At 48.2% G+C, this 15,771-nt stretch overlaps 1 protein-coding gene across 3 annotated transcripts in view; it reads left to right on the plus strand.

The window, feature by feature from the left end:
- Nucleotides 1-15,771, plus strand: part of ACTN1 (actinin alpha 1) — an 85,265-nt gene that overhangs the window by 25,940 nt on the left and 43,554 nt on the right. For all 3 annotated transcript variants that reach the window (XM_082762394.1, XM_082762392.1, XM_082762393.1), the window contains exon 2: nt 12,145-12,259. In XM_082762394.1, coding sequence (XP_082618520.1) covers nt 12,145-12,259 — 115 coding nt within the window. The remainder of the gene's footprint in view (nt 1-12,144; nt 12,260-15,771) is intronic.

The following is a 15,771-nucleotide window of genomic DNA, read 5'->3' on the forward strand; positions in this document are numbered from 1 at the left end:
ATGTTTCTCCTTCCCTTTTAATCCTTCCTATCAGTTCAACATCTGACTTCTTTTAAAGAGAGTTTCTTGCTTTGATAAAGTTCATAAACAGCTTCAAGACCAACAGATTTGATTTAAAAAAAAGAAAAAAAAACAAGACATTTTGGTTGTCATTTCAAGAAGATGTTTAAAGAGTGCATCCCCTGAAAGCAGGGCCACGTTCTGCTCACATCACCGGTCCGGCATCCTTGTGGCCATGGGGAAGGCAAAGCAGCATGAGGCTTGGGCAAAGAAAGCAAAGTGGGGGAGGCAGAGGATAAATGCCGTGCCGTCCTCAGCCAGGTGTTACACAGGGTGAGCCGGCGCTGCCTCCATCGCTCGGTGCAGTCGCTACGGTCTCGGGATGTCTGAAACGTCGAACCGCAGCAGCCTGGAACAAAGCTCCTGCTGTAATTATCCCCTATCATCGCTTTTCATCTTCCGCTGCCTTTTTTCTTGTTTTGCTCTAAGATCTCCATCCTGCTCTGAACACACATGCTGGGAAGACCTGGCCTGACCTCCCCTGCTTCCTTCCCCCACTGCAGCTCCGAGCCTGGCCCCGTACCTGCTGCGTGCTGATCTCTGCCGGGGGCTGTGCCCCATGCTCCTGCATCCCACAGCCCTTGCCCAGCTTTGTTTTCACACCGCTGCTGGTTCTGGTACCCTGGCTCAGATGCCCTACGCCTCTCCACCAGTTTCACAGCGCTGTCTGGATATGCCCACTGGTGTGCACATGCTGCGTGAAGATAGAAGATCCCATCTCTAGCAGTGCGTGTGGTGGAAAGGTGGTGTTAGGAACTTGCGCTGGCACGCAGGAGCCCTAGGGCCCCTGGAGATGGTAACTAATGAGGCCACTCCTTGCCCTGTGATGCACACCGAGGAATAGGAATAGCTTGCTACTCGGCGCTAGCGTAGAGTTTAAATCCTGTTTTATCCTCACTCTTAGATGACACATTCATGCCTCAACAGAGACTGTGTCTTAAGAGCTCAGAAAAGACCATCTTCATAATCTCACCACCCACGGTAGCTCTAGCACTTTTGGCATCCAATTAAAAATAAGTCACGACGCAATTCAACTTTAAATCTGACCATTAACCTTAATAAATACTTCTCCCCACAACCGTAGGGGACACAGGCACTCGTGTGTTTGGATTTGTCTTGTTCTTAGCTGTTTCATGTGCTGGGCATTTAAACCACGAGTACAAACACCCTAAAACCTACAGCTGTGCAAATGCGTGCGCCCACCTGAGAGTTACAGCCTGCCAGGAGAGATGCCTGTGGTCAGCTGCTGGTAAATCAGTGAGGCTCTGACCAACCTCACAGTGCTCTCTGTGTGCTGCCAGAGGCCCAGGGGCTGAATGAACCACAGTTAGGGCTCACTCCTCACGCATGAGGAAGCTCAGAGCTCGGTGCCACCCTGATTATCTGTGCTGGCTTCACACAAGTAACGGCAGCAAAAAGTGACAACCGTGTTTGTGAATGGAAGAGCACATCCAGCCAGGGATGCGCTGAGGAGCAGCTCCACCTTCCCACGGTCTCTGTTTGTGTTAAAATTGCCCCTTGTGCTGTTCCTCTGGGGTGGGAGGTGGGGGTCCCAGCTGAGGATCCCCAATGCTGAGTTCTGCATTTTTTTTGTTTTTTAAAAGGTATTTAAAGCTCGCAGGAGTTAGAGGTGGAACTTTTTTTTTCAGTATCTTTATGTAAATATTCAAAGTCTGGTTCATACCCTGATCAGTTAAAAGCTTCCATCCAGTACTGCATGTGACATTCCCTTCTCCAACCTGACATTTCGTTTCCCTCCAGAATGGCTGATGGATCTCCAATGACAGTCCCACGTGGGCATTTGGTTCGGTTATCTTCTGTCTGAGGAGCTGCAGCACCCTTTTTCCCTGACTCCAGTGGAGCAATCCAGTCAGACTCATACTCATCCAAACATCCGCAGCAGAAAATTTTCATAACCCATTGCTTACAAACGTGCCCTTCAGATCACATCTCTCCAGTAGCTCTTCCTCCTTCATCTCAGTAAACAGGAGGTGCCTGTCTTTGCTTTCAAGGCCCTGAGTTGTCTCTCCCATTCTTATGTCCTTGCAGTGAGATGTCAGCTCTCACGTCTATCAGCCCGATACCAACTGTTGTAGCCTGCTCGTTGTGTTTTCAACCAAATGTTTTCTTGCTCTTGGTTGTGCTGCCTCTCACCTAGGAGGAACCTGTTAGAGACAGCCACAGTTTTGTCATCTCCTTTCCAATTTGGCTGCCAGCACCGGCTGCATGGCCCAAACTTGAGCAAATTGCAGCGTGGCAGGAGGTGATCTTGGTGAATAGCTTGACAAGAGGCAGGCTGTGGGTGCACTGAGACCACACATCACAGCCGTCTTGACCCAGGAGCTGTTTTCTGAATTTTGGATAAACCCATAATCAGGTGAATGATCCTAACAGTCGCAGACGTTGTGCACTCTGGAGCTGGGGGTGATGTGTTTCACAGCCATGGGCGAGCAGGAGAGCTGAGTGCTGACAGCACGTTTTGTCAGGGACAGAGGTGAGAGCCACGGGGACGGCAGCCTGCTCACAGAGATGGTGGTGCTGAAAGGTGTGGAAGGGGAAGACCTAGCTGGGCACTAATGAATCCATAAGTCTATTTTCTTGCCATACTTCAGACAAGTGTTTGGGTCCCCAGTGATGGGAGCGAAGCCCAGACACGTAGTACATCCATGGAGTGTTCTGAAACTCTGTTGGACACAGGTATCGTTTCTGATTCCTCACTCCTTGTCAGGGAGCTCAGGCTTCATGTCAAACGCTGCGTTGAAGACCCTTTCTTGCGTGTGTAGATTCCTGTAGCTATGACACTCGCCAGCTCCCCTTAGAAAACCAGATTATTTCAGGTTTCTTCTCTCCAGAGCTGCAGTCACCAACATTTGGTGGGCTGAGGAGCTGTTTGGGCTATTTTGCAGCATCTGTACAGAGCAGCGGGCAAATACACGGAGTTGTTGCAATTATTCAACCTGTTTACTTAGCTCTCTATTTAGAAAGCCTGAGTAGATGAAGCGGTAACTTCCTCTTCCTGCCTTCCCCCTCACCAGAAAGTAAACAGACAGAGAAGAGCCCCAGAAAAGGCGACACCCGTGAACCCTCAGCGTGCTGGGTGGCAGGGAGGGCTCGGGGCCACCCTAAGGGTCTTTGAACCTGGGCCACAGGAGGGCTTTGCAGAGCTGCAGCTCAGAAATCGCCTTCCAGCAGTCTGCACGTGGGCTGCCCAGAGAGGGACACCCCTCGCATGCTGGCAGCACGCTTCCCTGCACCGCCGTCGTGCAGGTATGGAGTGAGCCATGTCAGCCCTTTTTGTTTCTTTTTCTTTTTTTTTTTTTTTTTGGTTGGCAGCTTCATTTGCAGCCAGATCAGCTCCCTGCACTGCTGGCTTTATGGGACTGAGATAAACTTGGTAGAACCCCCTGTGCCATGAGAGCAGAAGCACAGCACAGTTGCCTTTATGTCTGCTGTGTGACGGTGCCAGGCATTTACTGTCTTCTCCCCCAGCCTGCCCCAGCACAGAGTGATTCCCTGAACTGAAATCAACACTGGACCAGAGTAAACCACCTGAGAGACTGAGGTTTTAAAGTGCAGACTTGCCATCATCTTGATGGCGTAAAACTGCTTGTGGAGGCTTTCATGCCTCCCTGAAGCGAGCAGTCTTGTTTTCGGTGGTTTGTTGCCACTTTTCAGTCCATAAATAGCTGCATCCCAGTGCTCAGCAAAATGATTTCTTCCAGTGTATGCCCAGATGCTATAAAGTATTTGGGAAGCTCAGCATATAAAGTGCAGAGGCCAGCTCTGTTTAATTTTTGTTATGAGAGAGCTTGAAGCAAGTTGACATTTATGAGCTGATTTCATAGGAGAGAGAAGAGCATAATGAAGAGACTTGCTAGCCTGAGCTTCATAATAAACTGTAAAAGATCATACTTCTGGCCAGTCAATCTCACCGTGCAGTTTTTGTTGTGTTTTTTTTGCATGTCTGAAGACTTCTTGTAACTTCCTATCCGTTCGTGCTCCCTGGTAACTGTGGGATGAGGGCTGCTTGTACTTTACGGATCCGAAATGCCAGCCGAGTCATTGATTTAATGGCCAGGAGCTTTTAAAGGCCAGCAGATTCTTCCTGAAATGGTGCAGGTCTGTAGCAGAAGGAGAGTTAAAGGCTCCAGAGGCACAAATGTAGAGAAGAACAAATATTTACCCTGTGCTGGAAGGGAAGTGCACTGGATTGAGATTTCTGCCCTCATCACTTTAGCTTGTTGTTAGCTAATAAAAGGCTTGCTCTGACTCCAGAACATTTAATACCATGCCAGAGGAAAGCCAGCATGGAAGGGACTCGCTTTTTTTATTCTCCCCTCCTCCAGGAGAGGAGAATTTAAAATTGTGCAAAGCACTGAGCAAAAATGGAAAACTCTTACACTGAATTTACTTGAGCTTCTTGCAATTGGTATGCTGATTCGTTGCCAGTGTCCAGAAGGACGGACTGGCTGTCAGGAAGGGTTTGTTTTCCCTGTGCACCAATTCCTAGCTCTTCTGGAAAAGGAGAGGCTTTGGTAGTGAGCATTATATCCCCAGTGGGATCCAGCCTGGCTCATGCAGATGCAGTCAGGACCGGGGCTCTTACTCCTTTAGTGCTGTTCATTGGAGCCGGGTGTGCAGAAGCAGCAACCGAGCTCTGTCCTCCCAAGTTCAGCAGCTGTTCCCTGGAGTTGGAAGATGCAAGTAAACTTACAATTTTCCTTTTCACCCCGGGTAATTCCTTAGGCAACCACCAAATGGCTCGTTATCTGGGTGCTGGTAACATGCTGTATAATACAGGGACACCTCCCCCTTTCAGCACATAGTACTTCAGGAGCAGTGGGCTATATTTTGGCTTTCAGCTGCACTTGGAGCTCAGCAGCTGCAATTAGACCAGAATAGGACATTATCCCTGATGCCAGTGGTACTGAACTCCTTTTGTGGAGGTGGCAAAATAGCGCTGAGAGCTTCTGTAATGATTCTTTCTGAATATCCATTGAATTCCTTCAGCCTTTTTCTGAGAGAATGGGCTAACCCCACGGGAAAGCAAAGCTCTTTGTTGTGCGGCATTGGTCTCCCTGACCATCATACCTGTAATTCTTCACAGGTCAACTGCTGATAGCAAACCTCTTCAGCACAAACCAAGCTCTTTCAGCTGCCCTTGTGTCCCAGAGAATGGGCTGAAACAAGTAAATGCTGAAATGGTTTATCAAGTGCCATTCTTCCTTTGGGAATTGTTAGGCGGCGTTAAATACAGAGCAACAGGCAGTGAAGGCAGGGCTGTATTTTCAGGTTGGAAGATGAAATTGAAGGGTATGGTGAACAGTGGCCGATCAATTTCAAACAAAAGATTCAGATTTAAACAAAAAGCACTTTGGGGAGCTCCCTGGAGTTGGTGAGGTTTGTGTAGAGGATCTCCAATCTGCAGCAGAGGACAGTCATCTGCCAGTGGCTTTAGTGTACTTAAAGCTCTGCTAGGGTGCCTGATGAATAAGCTACGGAGTATAGAATACAGAGATGAAGGTTGTAGGGCTGGACTTCCTCACTCACAGTTGAAAATTAAAAATATAGACATGTAAAACTGTCACTTGCAGCCCATGGGCAAGGAAACTGCTCGGGTGGGCCTGGAGACCCCATTTTGGCACATTTGATGGCAGGAGTAGTTCCTGAAGGCCCCTTTCAACAGCCAAATTTCTTCACTAGGGTTGTTTTATGTGGTCTGCCTTGTCCAGCCATGGCCTTCCGTGTGCCAAGGCATTGACAGGATCTGGGATAGCTGTGTAACTTCCCTGCGTAACTGAACACCTCCGTGTCAGCTCGCAGCACAGCCGCAGGCAGGAAGCAGAGCTGCTGCCAAGCCCCTCTTCTGGGCCCGTGCTGAGTTTGGGCTGTGGTGACAAGCAGCCACCAGGAGACCACCAGCAGTTCTTCCTAATGCTTTTTGGGTGTGTGGTGGGGGAAAGGAGCACCAGGGAAACTCTGAGAGCAATGGCACCGGCAGGGGGGAAGCCGTGTGGGGCTCTGGGGTTAATGGTGGAAGTGCGCTGGTGCTGAGGGCAGGGAATTTGGGCTGGGGGCCTGGGAGCTAGGGCCTGCCATCCAAATGCTTCATAGTAATGAGCAAATGGTGGCCTCGTCTGTCTGCTCAAGGAGAAAGAGAGAGGTTTGTGGTGGCTGTGGGTTAGGATCCTCCTTGCTCGATAGTGTGTGTTTAGCTCCCAGCCTACCAGGGTGGAAAGGAGCCCATTTTGGAGCAGCTGGAACTGCTTTAGGACTAATTCCGCGGCTTAAAGAAACCTCGTGTGCAGCAGTTTTCTGACTGCTCTTAAAAAACTATTAGTCGTTATTGGGTGAGTGCCTCCATCCTTGTTCCAGATAATTTCATTCAAATGAAATTCCTCGCAGCCTGGAATTGGCTGTAGGAGTCGTTGCAAGAGCGAGCGTGGATCTGCCTGAGCCACCGGTACCCTTAGCTCCCGGCCTGCTCAGGACCTCACTTTGCAGGGCATGCGTGCAGATCGTGTAATACCATGGTCCTAGGCTGGGATTCGTGTGCTAGCAACTCCGTCCCCTCCTTCAGAGGAGCCAGGGCTTTGTGGACACATGGCAGAGGCCGAATGGTGTTGAAATACGTGATTAAAATCCATCCCCCAGTGTACATACGAGGAAGGGAGGAGGGTATCTTGGAGGCCTTTGAGCGTGGTGGTGGTGTGCCGGCGAAGCAGTGCTCCAGCAAATTCTTTCTGTGGTCGCTTTAGCCAGACTTCTTTCTGCTGTCAGAGAGGAGGCGAGCAGCGCTGCTCAGGCTCAATTACAGCTTCTCCAGGGCTGTTATACAAATACGGCAGTCTCTTGGCTGTGTCAGGAAGTTTACACTCACCCATGGAAAGCAGGGCTGCATGGAAGAGTGATTTAGCAAGGAGAGAAGTAAAGAGCATCTGGAAAGGTCAGATAAAGCCGGAATGTCACTGTCACAGCCGCAAAGAGATAAAACTGCCCATATATTATTTTTTTAATGTCATTTGCGTGGTTGTGGTAGCTCCGACATTTACATTGCTAAAATTGCTCAGAGGCTGAAGTGCTTTATGACTGTTTTCTTGCAGCAAAGAGCTCTCTAGATCTGCTCTCAGCAGCAGCACAGTGCAAGCAGAAGCTTTCTCTGAACTTAAAAATGTTGGCTTGCTTCCCCGAGTTGTAGGAACGTTGTGTGAACCACTCTGCTACCACAAAGAGAGAGAGTTGGGAAAAGGCAGTGCGAAGAAGAAAGGTTACTGACTTTCAGGAACAGAAACAAAGGTTTGTGGGGTGCAAAGAGTACCAGAGAGTGTGTACCATGCCCAGGCAAGGACTAAAACAGCAAACCCTGGAGAAGCAGGGACTTCTTGAGTTGTGTCAGAAAAAGGGCACCAGTGCCTGTTAAAACAGGTGTGCAACTAGGCTTGTAGAGACCCCGGCAATAAATTTCTCTTATATGCTGAGGCAGCGGCAGAATAGTTGATCATATTTTGTTGCTTTTGGTGACTTTTGTTATTCTTTTTATCATCCGGCAGGTTATATTGTGGTAGAATTTGAAGGTCCTACTCTTTGTACAGCACCTGGCACACAAATAGCAAGGGGGTATGAGGGGATGTCAGTCTCAGGGACCTTGCTGATGAGGCTGGGGTGTTTTAAAAAAATAGATGAATAAGGAAGGTACAAGTCATAACTGTAGAATAGAGCAGGAGGAAGAGAGCAGGGATGACAAATGCACATGTGCACGCACACATGCTCCTTCCTTGGGCATCCCTTCAATGTGAGCACTGAGCAAGAAGCAGGCCTTTGGGGAGATCTGTTGTGTCCAAAAATGAAATTAAGGGTACAATCTATGGAAAGATCTGAGGGCCAAGAAACACAGCTCTGTTTACACCTCTTGTGAAGTTCCCATAGAAAATTTACGGTGTGAGATTCATAGGAAGAAAATCCAGTCAACAGTGTGTTTCTGTGCCGTTATTTGGTAAGAGTAAGTAGTTTTCCACTTCTGTGAAATTTTCTTAAGCCTCAAGATTACCAGAGTATTTGTTTTCTCTTTGGGACAGGGAACTAGAGGTAAGTGAGAGGATAATCTCCAGCCTTCTGCACTTGCAGACGGCGAGGAAGAATGTCTGCTGCTGTGGAGAAGAGGGTTGAGTTCGTGGCTCTGTGCTTGTACCCGACACGGGGTTTTTCAGCCCTCCCCCCCAAGCTGCGGTCTGCCTCGCCTCTCCCCAGGAAACACAGGTGCTTTTTGGGCCGAGGCTGCACCCAAAATAGGGCTGGCTGCTCGCGACAGCCCTTTCCGCTCTCTGGAGGCTGTCAGGCAGCGGCAGGCAGCCCCGCAGGGCTCGGCGGCTGTCCCCGCTGCTTGCTGCTGTGACTCAGGGCACGGGGAGGAGCGGGTTCGTTGCACAGAAGGTGGATGGGGCGAGAGAGCGGTTTCAGTAGGTTTCCCAGAAAAACAAAAAGGATCCTGTGCAGTTGCATGAAGCCAAGTCAGTAAAAATGACTCCAAAGAAGACTGCCAGGATTGCAAGACCCAGGAGGCAGCAAAAATTTCATCTCTCCCTTCTTCTGCTCCCCCTGACTTTTCTAACACATTTCTTCAGCCTTCTCTCAGCTGTCTGTCAAATCTCCTTCCAATTGACTACTTTGAAGTAAGAAGATATTTTATTTCCAAGCCGTGTGTGCAGCAGATGCAACGTAAAGTTGTTTTCTGCTTGCTGTGTTTTGACAGATGTTGCTCAGGGTTGGTCTGTGAAGAATACTCTCTGTGAATCCCATGGCTATAAATGCCCACTCTCATTAAAAGCATTATAATCCTGCTTGTAAAATGGCCTGATGCATCCACGTAGGGCTGCTGGTTGTTGCTGTTTCCACATGTTGTGCTGTTTATGGTGTCTTGGAGTTCATGTAGGACCTGAAGGGTACCTCCAGAAAGTGTCTGCACATCTGGGAGCTGTTGTGGGGAGCCATCTGTTAACTCTTCCTGGCCCATGGCCTTGAGGAGCTGAGGCTTCAGCTGTCCCACTGACGCCTAAAGGCAACAGTTCACAGGGGCATCTTGCTTCAGCACGTCCATGTCTGTGATGTGTGGAGAAGGCCCCAGCAGAGGAGTTGGAGGGCTGGCTCTGGGCTGTACCCTTCCACCGATGCTTAGGTGACTCTTGCACCAATAAATGTCATCTCAGTTATGTAGTTATCATTCCAGGCCTTGCAATAATGCGAAGTTTAGAAGATCTGGGGTTTGTTTGTAATTTCATCTGTGCTTCTTGGCGATGTAGACCCTGTAACCCCCTTAGTTCCTCAAAAAATGGGCAAAGAGGCCCAGCTGAGCTGTGCTGGGCTTCTCCATGATTTAGAGCACAGCCTTCTGATCTGCTTTAGTTTGATGAATAACAAAACTGACCTGTCTTCAGAGAAGTCGTACAAGAAATGAAAGTGCAGCCTGGTGACCTGTGAGTTAAATCTTGGGCTTCCTCCTCACTTCAACACTGCTCTGTAACGTGACCTCGGGCCAGTCACTAGCTGTGGTGTTCTTTCTGCTTTCCACAAATGAGAGGGAGGTTGATGGGCATCTACAACTTTCCTGACATAACTTGCTCTCGTACTTTGATGTGTGATGAGGGCATAGCATTTGAAACTGTCTCTGCTCTCATCTGCCCCTCTGGAGGAGCAAAGGAGCCTGGCTGCAAAAGGGAGCCGAATAAAGGAACCTCTTTCCACATAGCACGGGCAGTGGAATGAAGAAAGTAGTGCCAAAAGGATGTACTTCAGGATACAGGGCATGTTTTCAAATACAGCTACTATTATCCTAAAAACAAAACAACAACCCAAAAAAGAAAAAAAAAAAAAAAAACACTTACTTCCCAGGGGAATAACAATAAAAAGCAATAAAAGGTGCTTAATGGCTTAATCTTTTTTTAAAACTTCCAAGTCTGGAAGGAAACCAGGCCATCTTGAAAATAGAGATCTCAGACTTTCACAATACGTGGACCCGTCCAGAGAGCTATTGCCATGGAAGTATTTACAGCTGCGCTGTTATCCTGCTCCATCCCACAGCCCCGGCAGAGAGCGCGGCTCGAGCACAACACTGCAAAGCTCGGCAGCTGCTAAGCAAAGCTTTTTCCTAGGCAAGGTTCTGCTACACTATTTGCAGTCGTGCAAGCAGGTTAATAGAGGAAACCCAGCCTCCAGAAAAAATAAGAAAAGTCTCCATGCTGTTTGGGGCAATCCTCCTCTTGAAATCCAGTGTGTGGTGTGAGCAGTGGCGAAGCATTTCTAAATTCTTGGCGTGCCTTGCTTCAGTATCAGCAGAGTCCTTCCCGCTGCAGTTCCTCAGCACCTGGCGATGGCATGAGTGCTGTGGTCCCCCCCACCCTCCTGCCTGCCCAGGTGAGCCCAATGTTCTCCTGCAGAGGCTTGTTGGATGCTGCTGGACTGTCTCCAGGCACTGCCTGAGCAGGAGCTGTGCCTCACCACAGCAAGCAAACAGCTCTGTGCTGGGGCAGTGAGTTGAGCTGGCTCTGGGAGCACGGCTGGGAAGAAAGACCTCCTTTCTGTGGTAGCGCCGACCTTTGGGAGCTGCCCAGTCTTTGAGTAACCTCACCCTTCTATTTAAAGAGTGATTGAGGGGTTATCAATCTGTACAAAGGAAAGGGTTTGCTTGGTGCCCTGTTCAAACACTGTGAAACTCATTCCTTAGCACTTGGACAAACTTGTCCGCCCATAAAGAGCTGGCTGCTGCCTTTTACTCTTCAAACAGCGCTTTTGTTTCAAATGGCTTCTGCATCTCCAGGTTGGGCTCTGTGGTTCATCTGGCCGAGAGCATGTCACAACCTCCGGGTTTTGTGTGTCACTGTCCAGTGACAGCACTTACTTTTCTCTTTCAGACCCGTTCACGTGGTGCTCTTTTGAGATAATCTCTATTATCCTGTCTCATGGAAGCTCAGACCCTGGCTTGGATCCCCTGACAGGCGAGATGGTCTCCTCCCCGTCAGTGCCCCACGTGCCCATTGTTCAGAGCACGGGCCGGCGGAGCCCAACCACAGAAAATGTGTGCTGTCATCAGTTGTGGCGAAATTCATTTCTCTCGTATGAGAGATCCTCTTATCCTGGCCACTTGAGGTCAGAAGGCATTTCCAAAAAGAGTTTTGTTTACCCTTAATGCCACTGGCTGTGTTGTAGTTTGGATTTCAGTCCCTCCTCCACTTCATACTCCTATTATTACCCCACTGGCCCTGCAGAATATCACTAATTACCGAGTGGCTGTGATTTTTGTCATTGAGGTGGCTTCAGTGATCCCTCTGCCAGAGGCCCTCAAGCGCTGCAAGTTTGGGACTCTGCTAGGCAGTGGTGTGGGTAATGCTCACTCATCCTTTGGAGGACTGGCACTTCTGTTGAGATGGGTGATGGTGGTGTAGTTCAGAAAGCATTTGCTTCTTCACGTGAGCAGCTGCTGCAGCTGCAGGGCGAGTATAAACCAGGCAGGCAGGAGAGGGAGAACAGGGGCAGCCGGACCCACGCTTCTTGGATATGGTTTGCATGGCCAAGTTGTCTGCCCCTCGGTGCTGCCCATAGGCTGCAGCCTTTGCTGGTGGTGGAGTAGTCCGGAGGCAACTTGCAGTTTAAAAAAATAAATAAATATTTTTTTTCTCAAGCACCTATCTAGGGACAGGGAGATATGGAATACTGTTTTCCTTTCTCCTTCATATTATGTTTAATATGTGTCCCCCAACACCATTGGAGTCCCCAGTAACTTAGCATGCCTTAAAATTAGTTTCAAGGTACTCTAAACAGAAACTTTAGGGCCTCTCCAGAAGATCTGGCACCCTGGAACCACAAAGTGACCAGCTCTATCAGACTCCCTCTGTCACGGGAGCACCCTGCAACTCCCTCAGATATTTAGATACTAACACTTGTGCTCTGCAAGATGGGAAAGTGATAATCTAAGTGGTGTTTCAGTCTGTATCGCAGTGCCCTAGCAGCACTGCTTTGGTTCTGAACTGTTGTTTGGCTTCTGGGAAGATTACTGACTGCTCTTTTATTTTTTTTTTCTTTTCTGTGTTTTAGACATTTACAGCATGGTGTAATTCTCACCTCCGCAAGGCTGGGACACAGATTGAGAACATAGAGGAAGATTTCAGGGATGGTCTTAAACTCATGTTACTTCTGGAAGTCATTTCAGGTGAGAGAGGTTCTGTGTGGTGCTCTTAAGCGTCCTTAGCATCTCTGTTCTGAAATCTGTCCTCCCCCTTTCTTGCAGATTAGGGACAGCAAGGGCTGTAATGCTGCCGATCTTGCTGGAATATAAGAACAGCTGTTTTCTGATTCAGAACAAATTTCTCCCTAACGAATATCTTGTCTCCAGCAGTGACCATGAATGCGCTTTTGGAATGTGCTCCAAGCCTCATGGCTTGTGCAGGCTGCCCATTGCATTCCTGCTCCTGCCTCTCGGCTTTCCTCCACCCGTCAGGAATGCGCAGCCTCCTGTGAAGGCTCAGGCAACGTCTCTTACTGCTTGGCAGGGCTGATGAAGCAGCTCTGGAAAGAGTGTGGGAATGCTGCACTGGCAAATCATCCCAAAGCCACATGACAGTGGGAATAGGATAGAAGTTTTTGGAAGAGGGGAGTCAGACCAGTAAATCTTCTGTGTCATTCAGTTTCAGCTGTGACTGAAGTTTTTCCATTCTACTTTCAATCTGAACTCAGTGCTCAGGCCTTCGGGAAAAAAAAAATCCCAATGCAAAACAAAATCCCAGAAAACAATCTGAAATAAAAACAGTGACCAAGTTAGGTCAGATATGTTTTAACTCCCTATCACAAATGTCCCACTATTTGGCAGGTATCTCCCTCAGCAGGGATTATTTCATATAAGCAATGATCCCTATTGATGAAATAAATACCTTAAGTATTGTGGGAGGCATGACAGGGGATAAGACTGCGTGTGTGAAATTGGGGTTGTGTGCTCACAGACTTTCTTCTGATGGCTTTAGAGCCAGTAACAGCAACCCTGGGATTTGCACTCCTGACCTTCTTGGTATGTTTTCCAATAAAATTGCCATGATAGAGGCACTCAGACTACCTTCTCTGCCCCTCCTTTCGTAACCCTCTCCAGCTCCTGCAAAGATGCTGTCAGTATGTGTTCTTGAGAATTTATGGATATAGAGTAAAACCTCATTTTTTTGCCCACACTGGTGGTTTATAGGAATCAAAGTTCAAAATGTTATCAGAGCCCTGCAGCACGTGTTGCTCCTGCAGTGCCTGTGAGAAGCTGGCTGGCAGAGCCCGATTTTTCTTTTCTGTGTTTATCTTTTTGCTGAGCTGTTCCCTTCCAGCGGAGGGGCTTCCAGATGGGCCCTGATGGCTTGGTTTCTGATTGCTGGGCTGGAAGACAGGGGAGGGGAGCATGAACAGGGAAGGGTGGTGAGTGTGGCAGGCTGGTTGCTCAAGCAGCAGCTCTCACCTCACACCGCTTGATTTCCTCTCACCTCTCACCTTTCCTCGCCTGTTGTCCTGCTGGGAGCCCACCAGCAGGCGTGGGCATCCCCATCCTGCCATGAGGGCCAAAGCTGCCCACAGTTGCTGGCCCCACCAGTAGCCCTCGGGCTTGTAGCTTGGGAAGCAGCAGCCCAGTGGATCCCAGCGCCGCCACATGAGGGGAACAAGTCTCCTGCTCGTGCCTTCCCTGCTGGAGAGGGCTCGCCTCTGTTCCTGCCACGGCTCCTGCTGGTCGCCTGCCAACAGGGAGAGTCTCCGGATGGCTCGTAGCTCTCCGGTTCGGCTTCTGGCCTTTCCTCTCAGCTCTTGGCTCTCTCCAGACTTTCCTCTTCCCGCATTTCGGGGGACTGCGGAGCTGCTGACAGGAATTTGGCGTGGGCAGGGCTGCTCTGCGGTGGGCTGAGCTTTTCCTCTAACCCAGCTACACCATGGGTAGTTTGATGGCCGGGGGAGCCTTCAGCCATGGAAGCACAGGGTCGGGCCGGCCAAGAGCTGTGCAGAGCCAAGTGCCACCTCCACCTGGCCCTCCGGCCTGAGACGTGCGAGGGAGGTAGCGCTGTCATCACAAGTCCTCTCCCGCTGGCCTTCATGGTGGGTCCCATAGAAGTTGCCCTTTGAGAGACACTTTCATTTTTCACTGCATGTATTTCCTTCCCCTGACAAAGCTGTTTTAAAAATAACACCATGAAACTGAAAAAGTCCAAGCCCACGTTTAGTACTTTTCAAATGAAGTTATACAGCTCTTTTTTTTTTTCCTACCAAACAGAAGGGATGACTAATTGAAATTTTTCCTAAACAAATTTGCTGTAAACAACTTCTATGCCAACACTTCCTTGCATTGTTTGGCTTTTGAAGTGCAGCCTTGGGCTAATACAGGAGAATTGGAGAATGGAAGCGAGTCGACCATTTTATTTTCATTGTCTCAGCTGGGAGAAGTACTGAGAAATAAAGCAGCAATGCAAATAGCTGAAAGTAGAACATATTTCTAGCAGGCTTCCATTTTAACAGTCTACATTATTAATATTGCATGGCATGGAACCATGTGAAGCTTTGCTCTGGAAATCTAAATTTGTAATAAAGTTCGGGACTGAAGGAAATAGCCAATGGGCTTGGGGACTCTTTAAGTTGACTAAAAAATGATTCTAAAACAAATATCCTACTGTGGTATTTGAGAAAGGGAAGCTGCAGTTTTGCAAACACCTTTGGCTGCTCTTGGATCATGCTGCTGGCAGAGGGAGCGATCCTGCCCTCCTCAGCCCTGGGGAGAGCAGTTCAGATGCTCTCCCTCCTGTTGGCAGCACGCATTATGCAGCCACAAGGTGAATTGGATCGGCCTGTTCCTGCTCCAGCTGAAACCTGAGCTTCTTTCTTTATTTTTCTTTTTGCAAGGGTAGTTTACAGTCACATCAGTGAAGAAAATGGTTATTTTTCAGCTGGCTCAACCTGTTTGTTGATGTTTGGCAGCATAAATCTGCTTAAGTCTATTCTGAAATGACACTTGTAAAAATGTCTTTGTGAAACTGTCACAAAAGGTGCTTCCACTTGTATTTTCAATGACTAGCATTATTCAGGTGGAAAAAGAAAGCAAAACACCATGATGTGTACTTGAGGGTCCATTAAAGTGAGAGAGATATTTTTAATCCTAGGAAGGCGGTAGTACCATAAATACATCTTTTCTACTTTAATTGTGTCATTTTGAAAGTGAATCTGGTTTTATCGTTAAGCCTGACACCAGCCTACAGTAATAATTGAAACACTTTTAAAGGATTTTCATTTCCAGACCTTTTTTCCTTTGGAGGGCATGGCTATGGTGATAATCTATTTTTCTCCCTTGTAACATTTCCTCACTCTTTTCTTAGGAAAACAAGCCATCCAGTTTTAATATGAAATAGAGTTCTTTAAAAAAGGACTTTTCTTTCTCACCCTTAAGTCTCAAGTGAAGGTTTTGGGACGGCTTGCATTGACTCAAATACTCAGGCTTGAGATAAAGCAGGAGCTCTTGGAACTGAACAGATCTGAGTAATTACTTGCCTGGACTTGCCCATTTGATCTTTTTTTAATTATTTCATAACTTCTTTTTCCAAATGCAAAACCTTCTTGCATTTTGTATGTGTATTTATATATATATAGTATATGGTATTCTGGAGCCTGTGATCTGAAACCCAGGCTGCTCTGTTTGTTTTTTGGTGAAGTCGGTCA

Source organism: Aythya marila, assembly GCF_965140915.1.
Source record: "Aythya marila genome assembly, chromosome: 5".
Taxonomy (NCBI): Eukaryota; Metazoa; Chordata; class Aves; order Anseriformes; family Anatidae; genus Aythya; species Aythya marila.